The 13,853-nt window shown below is 33.0% G+C and overlaps 1 protein-coding gene across 1 annotated transcript in view; it reads left to right on the forward strand.

The window, feature by feature from the left end:
• OTOGL (otogelin like) overlaps window positions 1–13,853 on the forward strand; it is a 111,013-nt gene that overhangs the window by 70,388 nt on the left and 26,772 nt on the right. Inside the window, exons 29-40 of the mRNA XM_039362937.1 lie at window positions 1,558–1,674; window positions 1,945–2,101; window positions 2,879–2,905; window positions 3,994–4,161; window positions 5,170–5,448; window positions 5,953–6,070; window positions 6,264–6,343; window positions 7,706–10,095; window positions 11,008–11,185; window positions 11,945–12,087; window positions 12,595–12,618; window positions 12,723–12,815. Of these exons, the coding sequence (XP_039218871.1) occupies window positions 1,558–1,674; window positions 1,945–2,101; window positions 2,879–2,905; window positions 3,994–4,161; window positions 5,170–5,448; window positions 5,953–6,070; window positions 6,264–6,343; window positions 7,706–10,095; window positions 11,008–11,185; window positions 11,945–12,087; window positions 12,595–12,618; window positions 12,723–12,815 (3,774 nt within the window). The remainder of the gene's footprint in view (window positions 1–1,557; window positions 1,675–1,944; window positions 2,102–2,878; window positions 2,906–3,993; window positions 4,162–5,169; window positions 5,449–5,952; window positions 6,071–6,263; window positions 6,344–7,705; window positions 10,096–11,007; window positions 11,186–11,944; window positions 12,088–12,594; window positions 12,619–12,722; window positions 12,816–13,853) is intronic.

A 13,853-nucleotide genomic window follows, 5' to 3' on the forward strand; every position in this document is an offset into this window, starting at 1 on the left:
CAGTGTTTGTTCCCAACAAATGCCGCTCCCCACAGCATCTCCTTAAATCTCAATCTCCAGGTGTTCCTTGTGGAAAAGGGCAGGATGCTCTCCTCCCGAGTAATTGAGCCTGCCTGTGTTGTTCCCTCCTTCTCTCCACTCTCCATGCTCTAGGATCAGGTGGGGGTGGCCCTTGCTCATCACCTGAATTCTGCCTCTCCTGTTCATCCTGTTCCAATCCTGAAGGGCCCTGGCCTGCCTTGGCCTGCTCTTCCCCACATTCCTCTGAAGCCACAGACACTTCTCCCTTGGCCCTCATAGGGTCCCATTCCAGTTCATTTTCCTCCGCAGATTAAGGCTCAGATGGAGGCATGACAGGGGATGAATGTAACATATATTTAGCTGAAGCAAGACTGTTTCTAAAAATACAAAGTTTATCTTGTCTGTGACGTTCTACTATATAAAAGTGCAATAATCTTGTCTTACCTGTACTATTTTATCATATTACAGATCTTTTGCGTTATTTATTTGCTCTTAAGTAGATTTCTCTTGTTTGCTGTCTTATTGTGATATCTGATATCTGTTACAAGTGAAACAATTTTCAATATGAATAATGGAAATCAATGCACTGTACATACAGACTATACTGTATAACATCTGAAAAATACAATTTTAATGCATAATTGCTTGAAATAACAATCGAGGGGAGAAAATATATGCAAACATCTGCAGCACTAACATTTTCTCTTCATGTCTCTTTACTACTAATTATTTCCTTGGTTATATTTTGCTTGTTTTTCAGGAGTCAGTTTATTGTGGATTTTTATTGAACTTATGAATGGTGTAGTTATCAGATCAGCAAATTTTAAGCAAAACTTGTTAGAAGAGCAACTTTTCTTCTATTTACAATTTCTAACTGACTGTTTTGGAAACAGTTATGATGTGTGATAAAGAAAACATTTAATTGAGTATCAAAAAAGCATAAGAATATATATTTGTTTTAAAAGCAAAATGATAAACAATTTTTCCAAGTTAAATATTTTCATTTGAAATGCCATTATGAAGCTAACTTAGTAAAAAGAAATATAAATTCAGTTTTTAAAAGGCTTTTGAATTTTTAATAAATATTTTTAATGGATAATAATCATATTTTTAATGGATAATAATCATATGTCTGAATATGGCAGTATCTAAAAGAAGAGAAGAGAAAGAATTGAAGAAAATCACAAATAACAAAGACCTGCAAATAGCGGTAGAATGACTGTGGCAAAAGAAATAAAAAATAGTATTAATAGTCATAGGTGCCTTGGGTGCAATTCCAAAATTTCTAGAGCACCACTTGAACACCATTGGCATTGACCCAAATCACCATCAATCAATTGCAAAAGGTAGCTTTCCTTGGAAAAGCTTACCTTCTGGGACAATATCTTTAACACTATGAAACAACATCTGCCTATCCCAGGTTTTTGTGAAGGACTCGATAGATGGATAAAAATGCCAAATGCAATCTAAACAACTGACTGACTATGTAACTTGACTATTACGTTTGATAGTTATGCTTTATTTCTTTTTCATTAGTGTGCAAGTCCAAATGAGACCAACAAACAATGTGAAGTCCATCAGAGCAAATTCCCCTATGCCAAAAAAGAATGTTCAGTTTTATACAGTGATATTTTTGCCTCTTGCCGTACTGTGGTAAGTGAATATTTTTTATACTGTAATTTCTCAAACTGGGCAGGACAGTTTGTAGCTCAAGACTTAATATAAAATTAATTCTCTTCCTTTTTAATGTGCCTTTTGAACTTTCTAATATGCTGATATGTTTTTGCAGATATCTATACCCTATGATACAGAATATGTTTTAGATGAGCTTACATTATACTAATTTTAAAATCTCTAGTGTTTCCTGATGGATTTTATGTCTTTAATTATTCCATACTATTATTTTTCTCCCCTATTTTCCAGATTGACGTAACATCATTTGTGAAAAACTGTCATACAGATACGTGCAACTGTAATCTGGGTGGAGACTGTGAATGTCTGTGTACTAGCATTGCAGCTTATGCTCACAAATGTTGCCAGCAGGGTGTAGTAATTCACTGGCGATCTCCTTCTCTCTGTCGTATGTATGCTTTTTGTTATATTACTCAATACAATCCCTATAGATTATTTCACATAGTGTTTTCCATTAAGTCATAGCAGTTCAGTGTGCTAGAATATATATATATATAGATGGTGATAGTAGAAATCATAGCATAGGATTTTTTTTAATCTACTGTATATTTTTATAATTGGTCTTTATGTTAATCAGTACAGCTTTTACAAGCAAAATTTTCCTAATTCCCAGACTCTCTCCTCTCTCCCTTCCAAATCAAATGAGACAGGGCCATGCTAATGAATTCCATCTTCAACATCATATGGACCATTTAGTTACTCCTTCAGCCATCTACCCATAAAGACATGTCTTCAGGCATAGAAACTTTCCTATTTATAAACTGCATTCATGGAGGGCCTCATGTGACTAGAATTATAGTAATGTAAAGTAGAAGCATCCATCTACTAATATATTTTTATATATTACTTATTTTTAAAAGAAAACACCTCTCCTTTTGCATTGGCTATTGAGTGTGGATGAAAATGTAAATGTATATGGACTTATTTTTTTATCATAGGTAGGTGCATAATAATAAAATAAATCTTCATAACTAGTGGCCCTATGCTGCTATATTTTCTTTTATTACTGATGAAACTGAGTAAACACTTAGCTCAGTAAAGGGCTTAATTAGAATATGTAAAAGTAGTTTTTTTGTGAATTCTAGTTGATTGTATATTGTTGTCATGAACACAAATTCTGTTACTGTTGGCCACTGTATACTATTACATTCTTCTTTTTTTTCAGCTTACGATTGTGATTATTACAACCAAGGTATGCATTTTTCTCAGTATTAAAGAAAATAATGTTAGGTGTATATACCTGAACCAAAGACATTTATCCTTTTTTATTAAATAAGTAGTTTGTATTTGAAAATTATTTCAAGTTGCAGAAATAAAACATGGTCATAATGCCATGTAGGATAATGAGCACAATTTGATGCAAATATTTGACTATTAATGTAAATAAATTTAGATAATTTTATTGTTGCTCTGTTTCTAAAAAAGGTACAGATACAAATATATCCAGGGACAACTGTTGTCTAGGATACAGGCAAAATAACTGGCAAAAGGCAGGATGGCATTTTTCTGATGGCCAAGTCTTGTGGTATTTTGAAACTAATTTTAGCCTCGGTAGTCAAAGTTGAAAGAAGCAGATTGTAAATTTGTATCCAGTAAAGGAAATGAATACTTTAAAAATTAATTAATAATTTTAAATTTGCATTTATAATACAAAGCAAATCTCTTTTTCTTTTTAGGCCTTTCTACAATATATCTTTTAATGACAATCTTGTGTTCACAGTTTAGTTATTATTATATCCTGGGGAATATGGAAATCAAACCTCTTGAATTTTGTCTTTCTTCTAATGCCAGTTTCTCTATAAGAAAAAAGATTTAATAGAAGTTTTTCTCTAATTCTTTCATTTTGGAAAATATTTTAGTAGTATTTTGCTGTAAAAATGAGAGGAATTTAAATTGGGTCATCTTTAAATAAGCATTTGGAGGAGCAAATGATAACTTAGTTATCCCTACTTCCCAAAATTGGCTGAAACTATAAAGTAGAAATGTGATTTTAATATTATTGGCATCTTTTTCTGAATGGTGCATATCAAAGAGCTTTGTTAAGGCATATTGGCAAGAACATATTGAGATAATATACTAGCTGTATAAATTATTATTTGGAATGATCATGAAAATTCAAGCTATTAGATGCACTGGTCATCCAGATTTTTGGAACTCTAATTTTATTTCCATTTTACTTTTGATTAATTTCAACAAGTTTTTGTGCTTTCAAGTGGCTTGTTATTCTTAGATAACTAGTTTTCCTATTACTAATTAACATTGTCATTTTTGTACTTCCAGAACTTGGTAAAGGACCTTATATTTTGGCCAGTTATGGACAGAATGATACAGTTATAGGTGTCAATGTTAACAGCAAAAAGATATTTCCATTATTTAGAAACAAGCTCCAAGAAAATGTATATTATAATTTTATGCTAACTCCTGGACTTTACAAAGATAAAATTTTATGTAAGTATTTACTTCTGATCCAATATAATTAAATTCCAGGTTTTATACGTGCAAAAAGATTAGCTTTTGCTGTGCTAGATTGTGTTCTTTTAAACACATGTTCCAAATTGAATTAAATGTTATTGTAATAGACTTGATAAGAAAATCTTTGATGGTGACAAGAGACATTTTGGTGATAAGAGCCATAGTGGCACAGTGGTTAGAATGCAGCATTACATGCTAATTCTGCTGACTAATGACTGCCAGCAGTTTGGCAGTTCAATTCTCACTGGCTCAGCATTGACTCCGCCTTCCATCCTTATGAGGTCGGTAAAATGAGGACTCATATTGTTGGAAGTAACATGCTGACTCTGTAAACTGCTTAGAGCGGGCTATAAAGCACTGTGAAGCAATATATAAGTCTAAGTGATATTGCTATTTTTCTATTTCCACAGTTAAAGCAATACAAGATAAATGTTAACTTTCTATGGAGTTGACATCAAGATATACTATTTGGACACTGAGCAATTAAAAGGGATCTTTTTTTTTTTTTACTTTTAGTAAAATGCTCCATAGCATTTTACCTGTTTTCTTTCCAGCAATATTCAGTATAAATCTCTAAAGCAAAGTATTTTGAAAACAGATCACAGTTTTGGATATTCAGGCTATAGTGTCCTTATACTTTATGAAGAGTCCCAGAATTTGTCCCTTGAGCTACAGCAGTAAATACTCTCCCTTCTTATGGATGGTTGGTTTAAAAATGTACTTTTTAAATTTGTTAAAGGAACTAATACTCTCAGATGGGCAAGAAATATACTTACTGGTATCAGCCTCATCGGGTATTTGGAAGTGGAACTCATTTTATTGCTCGTTCCTTCCCTAATCTTACTATGGATTGATCTGTGGGATTTAGCTTGTTTCTCTGAATTTTTTTTTATCACGTATTCATTCCTACATATATTTAAATGCTGTTGTAAATATGTATTAAGGCTTTTATATGTTGCTATGAATTTCATTTTTTTCTGGCAGCTTCATCTCTGATTTCACTTGAGTGTGCAGAAAGGCCAAACTACTTTCTTTATGTACACAATGACAACAACATTTTCTTAGCACAGTGGGATGCAAGTTTGTCATTTCGTAGAAAAACGACTTTTATCCATCACCAAGGACTTTGGATTCCTGGTTATAGTGCATTTGAACTGCACAGTAACAGAGGTTTCTTCCTTACACTTAGCACTTCAGCAGTGAAAATCTTGAAGTTTGTTGATTCTGAAGAATTCAAAAGCTCAAGTAGCTTCAGTATTGAGGGTGAGTTACACCTCATGATATATGGAGGATGCTGTCAATAAACCCCCATGCTGTAAAACCTATGATTTTTACCAAACCACAGTTACAGTCCTTACTTTGAAATTACTCAACTCTTTTGTGAATAGATTTATTCAGCAGATTTTAGGTAGAATTATATATTTTATTTATAGGTTTCAGTTGCTTTTATTTAGAATAACAATTTATGTTTTATAAATAAATATTCATTGCATATATTTCTACATAAATATTCTTTGGAATCACACTGTGGCCTATATTCCTAAATATATCTACTGTACAGTATATGATTTCATAAAAGATACACATCTAAAAGTCTGCGCAGCGGATATATAACACTATATTTGTTCGAGAAAGTACTGTATTTTTCAATAGGAAAAGGCTTGAAAGATACATTTAGAGTAAATTATCCACAACATTTCTGCCAGCTTCAGCTATGGTTTATAGAGAAAAATGTATCATTTACAAAATGATTTTAAAATTTATTAGAACTCCATGCAGCAATACCTTACAGGAGGATGTGTGAATGGAGATATGAACCTTGTACAAGTCCTTGTGTTAAAACATGCGATGATCCTGAAGGAACGGCATGCAAATTTCTTCCACCGTGAGTAAAAGGAATATTTATTGTAACATTCAATATTATTTCCCCTTGGAAATGTCTACAAATAATATTAAACTGGCTTTTGTTTTTTTACTTTAGTTCAGAAGTTCTATAGAGTGAATAATTCTAAGTCCCGTTCAAGTATATAGGCAAAATAATTACTTATATTGTATTTTTCTTGAATCTTTTATTGTAGGGTTGAAGGGTGCTTACCATATTGTCCAAAAGCTATGATCCTAGATGAAGTCACACTTAAATGTGTTTATCCAGAAGATTGTAAGTGTGCTTTATATAATGTTCTTGCATCCCCACAAAATTATTTATTTATTTATTCATTCTTCTTTTTTTTTTGCTGTAGTAATTAAGAGACTCTCAGTGGGTTACAATTATAGCAAAAATACTCCACCCAGGGTTCAACTACATATTAATAAAAAATGTGCAGTCCTCTAAATTAAACCACAGATAAAATAATTAAATAACCAATCCAAAACAATTGATGAATTTCAAGGTGCAGATGTTATATAATATTGATGCCATCCCAGAGATACAATATTTGTGAGGCTCCATCCTGCTCATCTCACAGAAATGGGGGGCTATGAACAGATTGTCCTGGGAGCTCTGGTGAGTTGAAATTAAGTATAGGCAGTGCTTTTTTTTGTAAAAAAAAAAAAAAAGTGCCAGAACTCACACATGTCATTCAACCCACCTTGCCTACCCTACAAGGTTCCATCTAAAAAAGGTGCTGGAACTCCTTTCTGGGTGTTCTATGACAAAAAAGCCCTGACTATAGGCAACACTTGTGGAATACATTGGTTACCAGCAATATCAATAGTTTTGGTTTCATTTCATAAAATTGCTATTCTGATAAGATTGTAAAAGGCATATTAGTATTTTAGGAAGCAAGTTACATAACAATAGTGAACACAGTTCGTCGAATAGCCAATGAGAAAGAAATGTTCAGGGAAACATTGATGTTGGCAAATGCTTAATTTTTTTTTAAAATGTATCCTGAGGCCAATTTAGGCTCAGTAAAAGAAGTGGCCATATAATGGTGAAGGTGGAAATGTAAAACCCAAAGGAAAGTGAAATGGATGGTTATCTGAAAGAGATACTGTAACTTTCAGATGGTTATCTGAAAGAGATAACTTTGCACACTGTAACATATTATTGTGGAATCTAATTTTTTTTTAAAAAATAAGGTTTTTAATAATAATGTACTGATAAGAAGTGCTGAATTATATATATGATGCATCGAATTGAATGGGGTTTTGTGTTAATATGCAAAGAAGGTTGATTATGTCAGTTTAAAAATACTTCAAAAGGAACTATTGATTACATCTGTCATTATAAATTGCATCATTATTTGCTTATAGATACGTGAAAAGGTATATTAGTACTAGTAATAATAAATGAAAACTATTATGAAGCTATTCTCTACTTTTATTTATTTATCTATCAAATTTAGAGATCACCCATCTGACTCACTGAGCAACTCTGAACCTATTCTCTAAGAGAGTAGATACATGAAATTTAGCATTGATTCCTGCACCTAGCACTGGGACAGTGACACAGATTATAAATCTCACTTTCCATGTTCTTTTCAAAATCATATGTCATAAGACTTTTTTCCTCTCCCAGGCATTCCTGTGAAACCATCAGAATCTTCATTTGGGACCAAACCAGTTAGAACAAACCCTACAATGCTAAGTTCCCAGATAACGAATATATCAGAAACATTTTCTCAAATGCCTCTTACTCTGGTTATTGAAGAGACTGAGCCAACCTATATTAACTTATCCACTAAAATCACAACTGAACTAACAACTGCCAAAGATGCTTATTCAGCAATGGTATCTCATTCAAGCACGCATTTACCTGATTTGTTACCAGCTTCAGAATTCTTTCCTGAAGACAGCTACAACCAAACCACCACACCTGTGCTGCTCAGATCTCTGTCTCCAACAACTTTCCCAAGTACTTATGAAGCTCCAATGGTTAGTGTAAAAACAATATCCTATAATAAAACTCCTAATTTCTTTTCATCAAGTAACCCTGCATCTACTGCTGTACCATCAGTGACTGCTTTTTCTTTAATAACTAAGTCAACTACACCATTGGAAGTTGCAGTTCCTTCTTCGGTGGTAGCTAGAACTCTTCCAACTTCCACAATACTGACAGGTTTACCTTTAACACAAACATTTGCTGTAACTTCAGGAATCAGTTCTTACCTGTCTACACTTACAACAACTATGCCTCCAATTCCTGTATTTACTTCTAGATTTACTTCATTTGCATCAAGTCCTCCTTATAGTATTCCTCTTTCAGACCCAGTGACTATTCAACCAGATTTGAAATTGATAAATAAAACATTAACACCTGCTTCTCTATTGTCAAAAAAACCACATCTAACACCTTCTGAACATATTGCTTCCTTAACCACAAAATATTTTTCCACTGTTGCTGATGTAGTTAATAAAACAACTTCAGTTGCAACACAAAGTCCTCTTCCCATAAAATCTTCTTTTAGTCCCCAAATAACCCACACAACGTCAACATTAATCCCTCCTCCAATTACATCTCAAAGGCCCAAAGGAACTGGGGAAGTGACACTTATTTCAAAGAGCTTTTATTTACGGCCTTCCACAGTTTCTCTTCTAGCAGTTTCTCAGACTTCCAAATCATCAGAGACAAGTTCAGTTTCAGCAGAAAGTAAACATGTGTTGCAGACAGATTCATCTCCAGTTCCAACTGATTTTATAAGTTTGCCAGAGTTTGCTGGTACCAGGGTGTCAAGCAGCATTCCTATTAAGATTTCACAGGATGAAGCACAAATAACTGATGAACCATTTGATTCATATCCAGAATCAGAAATTACATCAACAGTTAAAAGTGTTGATTCTTTTGCTACTTCATCTTTAGAAACCTCTCTTAAAATGTTGACAACAAGAGCTTTTACTCCTCAGATTTCTGTTACAGCATCACATTCTGAAAGTTTATCAGCAGTTCCCACCACTTCTGCTGTAGTACCAACTAGCACTGATAGAAATATGCCTGCTATATTGCTAAATGACCATTTGAGCGTAACAAATTCATCTTTAATTACAAATATTTCCACTATACATACTATGTCTTCAGGTTTTTTGACCACTTTTGATGCATCAGCTGTGTCTTTGGGAACAAGAAGGCCTTCTTTGACTTCTTCATTGGATAGGAGAACTTTATCTTCCTTAACAGATGCTCAGTCTGCAGAACCAGCAATGGAATCAGCTTTGACTCTGGGCAAACTTTGGAATATTACATCAACCCTACAAGATATTACTGAAAAGTACTCAATCAGCTCCTCAGAAAATTTAGTTTCTTCTGCTGGCACAATAGCTCTTCACAAAATTGCTGAAGTTACTGAATTCTCTCCCATAAGTTTTGATTTTCACACAACTACTACTTCAATCCCTGTTCTTTCAGTCTCCCAAGCACCCATTGATGTTCCAAACATCACTGTCTTTACACCTAAACCGTGCAAAGACTCTTTACAAACGATGCCTTTAGAAATGGATAAAGTTTCAGACTGGGTCAAAACAGAAATAATACAGGCTTCAAAATTTCAAAATATAACAAGCACTTTGTATGCCTTAAAAGGTAATAAAACCTCAGAGGAAAACATTACAATGTATGCAAGGACTGAAAAGTCATCTCTACCACCTGTTCAGATGACTACTGATATGTCTGCTAGTCAAAGCAGCACAGCTTCAGTAAAACCAGTTTTTCTCTCTGAGATGACAGATATAACATTTGATTGGTCTAGGATTCCATCAACAAAATCTTACTACAGTGTGACTAAACCAGAGGAAGTAAGTATCATCAGCTCACAGAATTTCACAATAACAGATTTATCTCAAGTCACTGCAAAACTTGTGGAAACCCAATCCACAGAAACTGAAGTTGAAATGATGACAACAAAGACTGATGAACATGCTTCATTTGGCACAATAATACATACACTTGTATCTGTGACATCTTCAGAATGCATGGTAAAGATAGTTTTTTTCCTTTCTTTTTTATTTTACTTTTTACTTCTATATTTTTAAAATATCAAGTGATACCTGCTTTATTGGAGAGATTTCTAGTTTTTTCAGGCCCTGGAACCAGTTAATTAAAAAAAAACCCACCAGTGGTGGGATTCAAATATGTGAACAACTGGTTCTCTGTGTGGATGCTGCTTCTGGAAGTCCATTCTGGGCCTGGGCAAAAAAATTAGCTACCGATTCTGCCAAAGTGGTGGGAACTGGCTGAATTCCACCACTGAAAACAACCCCGGGACTCTTGATTAAGAGGGATGGGGCTTCCGAATATCAAATGACAAGCCCTGCCTTTTCACTGATTTAAATCCTCTCTGCAAGGTCACCTACTGGTTTGTGGTAAGGCTGGATTATAACTTAAAGTCTTTGGGTTTCCTGTCCAGTGCTTTAAAGCACTACACTAAACTGGCTCTCAATATATGTTTGCATATTTCTTAATTATAAAATGGTTCAATAGTAAATACATCCTGTATGATTATCCCTTAATAGCACATTTACCTTATAACTATTGTGACTAATAAAATTAGTGTTATTATAGTTAACCTTCACATGCCAACCATAAGGAACATATGTATTGTAATCCCAAAGATCTATATTTATAAGCCTACACATTTCTGAGGTTTTATGGTAAATGTTTATAAAACCAAAATCAGCAGCTCTTTTAAGTATAAAAATGTGATTATGCACCTATTGAAACCCTGAGTATTGCAGTCTAAATGTTTATAAAAACATTTAGACTGCAATAGTCAAAGTTTCAATAAGTACATAATCACATTTTTATACTTAAAAGAGCCTGCTGATTTTGGTACACAAAATATGTCATCATATGTCAATGACTCAATTTTTCCCCCCATCATGAAAAAGCCAAGATACCTTGATCCTGTAGACAAATGTAGCCAATACGTCTGCATTAACATGGAATGGATGCTGTACAATCTTTCAAAGAACTGCCATAAGAATGTGGAGAAACCTGACTGTGGTTTTCGAGGAATGCCAGTTCAGACCAACAGTGACAGCTGCTGTCCTGAATGGGAATGTCCTTGTAAGTCTTTGCATGGTATATTAGATTATATGTGAAACAGAGAATCCTAAACTTGCATTTTAAATATTACAGGAAAATTATGCCAAGAACATCCTAGAATGCCAATTTTATTTTATTATTTATTTATTTAATCTTACGGTTGAAGTGCCTCTGGGCGCATATACATTTACACCCTGTTTTAACTGCTTGTATAATTTTTATTTTTCATTTATTGAAATTTACTTTTTTCAGTATTGTCAGACAACTGGCTTGCTATATCCTTGCCCAACACATGAATTTTTCATTAGGAGAATAAAATATGAAAGTCTGAATTGAAATAACAAGTTATCTGATAAATGGCTGTATTTATACAGAATGACAAATCAGCTGTTTGATTTACCAGAGAACAAGCAGAATTCCAGTGTTTGCAGTCTGATCACTTCTGCTGATTGCCACCAACTGTAACTGTAACTAAGTCAGACCATTCATTCTCTGGTGACTGTTTTTTTGTGTTTAATGCATAGGTATTATTTTACTTACTTTATAAAGTACCCTTTTTATCAGTATGATGTATTGCAAACTGATTGTAGTATATGGCCTATTGAAATCATAGAGTACTTCTAAGCAAATATTGATAGTAGTATACCTGTATGATTTCTTAAGCAATTTTTATTATTATTACTAAATTCAATGTAATTGTAATTGATTCAGTGTATAATTCCAGATTGAAAGAGGCCTGAAATCTTAATACGATCTCATTTATTGTAATTTGTTCCTTAGGTCAGTGTTCTATCCTCTCTGAACTGAGTATCATTACATTTGATGGAAATAATGTTGCACTACATAAAGTAGCATCCTATATTTTAGTCAAGTTACCCACAGAAATTATTGTGGCTCATATTGAAAAATGCCCTGCTAATCAGGTAGGAACCTTACATAGTACCTTGCAATAATTAGTATTTCATATTTTAAAAACTAAAGATAGAAAATTTTTTTTTACAATGCTTTGAAAATGTTTTGGGTTTCTATATTTCCTATCATAAATGTCAAAAAGTATGTTTCACTTATATATTATACCTGAAATATATTATTAATGATTCTTGATAATTCCACATTAATAGAACAATTAGGAGAAGTGTATTATTGAGCAGACTGACCTAATAAGTTATAAATATTAACATCTAACGCTATTCATACCTTCTCAGAAAAAAAGTTTCTTTGAGTTTAGTGAGGGTTATTGTCAGGTATTGGATTAGATTCAGAATTCTTTTTATTGAGGATATAAATGTTCAGAACAAATGTGAAAGGACTAATGCAAATTATATATGTATACACATGAGGGTAGACTGCAATAACATTTACCATAGAACTGGAGTGATGTTGTGTTTATGTGACAATAAATCTGACTTATTTTTAAAATTATTTTTCAGAGTGCAAATTCAATAAGAAAACTAGTGAGTATTTTTAAAGTACAGCTGTTAATACATCTAGCATTATTTAAGGATTAGTAATCTGCTAATTGTTTTAGTTTCAGGACAGATTGTCCTTTCTTTTCAAGGTCCCAGCAGGAAGTGCTTCTGGTCTTTGTTTTAAGAAACTTAATGTAACAATACCACCTTATGCAGTACTTATTAACCGCTTAGCAAGAAAGGTGAGTTAAGCTTTTGCTAGACTGTAGAATCCTGCTGCAAAAATGTTGTTATGTAGGCAATCCAATTCTTTCACAGGCATAAACTAACTGGTCTTAATGAATAAGAGGCTACTATTAATAGAAAGCTTAACAACTGTGATTATCTTTGTAAGTATAACATATCAGCCATGTATATAAAGCAGATCTGAATTTTTAATTATTTAAGAATAATAGACCATTAAATATTAAAATAATTTACATTAAACTGCCTGACTAAATAGATGTCTTCTAAGTCTTCTAATTAAGCAAAGGAGCAGGCAAAGTACTCTATGAAAGTACTTTCTATAGCTTGGAAATGGTCCAAAGAGCAGGCTAAAGATCTTAAATTTATTTATTTATTAAATTTTACACTATCCATCTCACCCAATACTAAAGACATATTCATAACAAAAAAACAGTCCTTCAGATAATCAGCCCCTAAGATGTTTAGGACTTTAATAGTTTATACTATTAAATTTTAATTTGCGTCCAGAAAGCAACCTGGCAATTGGTTTACATCTTTCAGCCTCAGGTCTGAATAAATATCTTACATTGTATGTTATGACTGTTAATAACATTTGTCATGATTTTTAAAAAACCAATAATGCCTTTCAAAAAAAATACTCCCCAGATCAACATTTCATCTCTAGTATTTGCTTTTACAAAAAGAACATTATTTATTATTATTATTATTATTATTATTATTATTATCATTATTATTATTAGTTCCTTTGTTGTTGGCTGCTGTTGTTGGCTGTTGTGGCCTTAATCCCATTCAACTATTCTCAAAATACTAATACTGCAGAAAAGAATAATACAATCACAAGAGGATTTATAGGCAAATAAGGAATCACTAAGGATACCTTGTATTTACATTTCTCAACCCACAATGATGCTTCCTTGTCTTTTGTAGTTATAATGTTCCTTTCATAAGAGATGCTAAAAAAACAAGGCACACTCTAAGTTTTGTGTTGAAGACAGTTTTTCAGAAACATATCAATAGTATAATCAGTTTTGGGG

The sequence above is a fragment of the Crotalus tigris genome, unplaced genomic scaffold, assembly GCF_016545835.1.
Source record: "Crotalus tigris isolate CLP2741 ecotype Arizona unplaced genomic scaffold, ASM1654583v1 scf7180000019496.3020429, whole genome shotgun sequence".
NCBI lineage: Eukaryota > Metazoa > Chordata > Lepidosauria > Squamata > Viperidae > Crotalus > Crotalus tigris.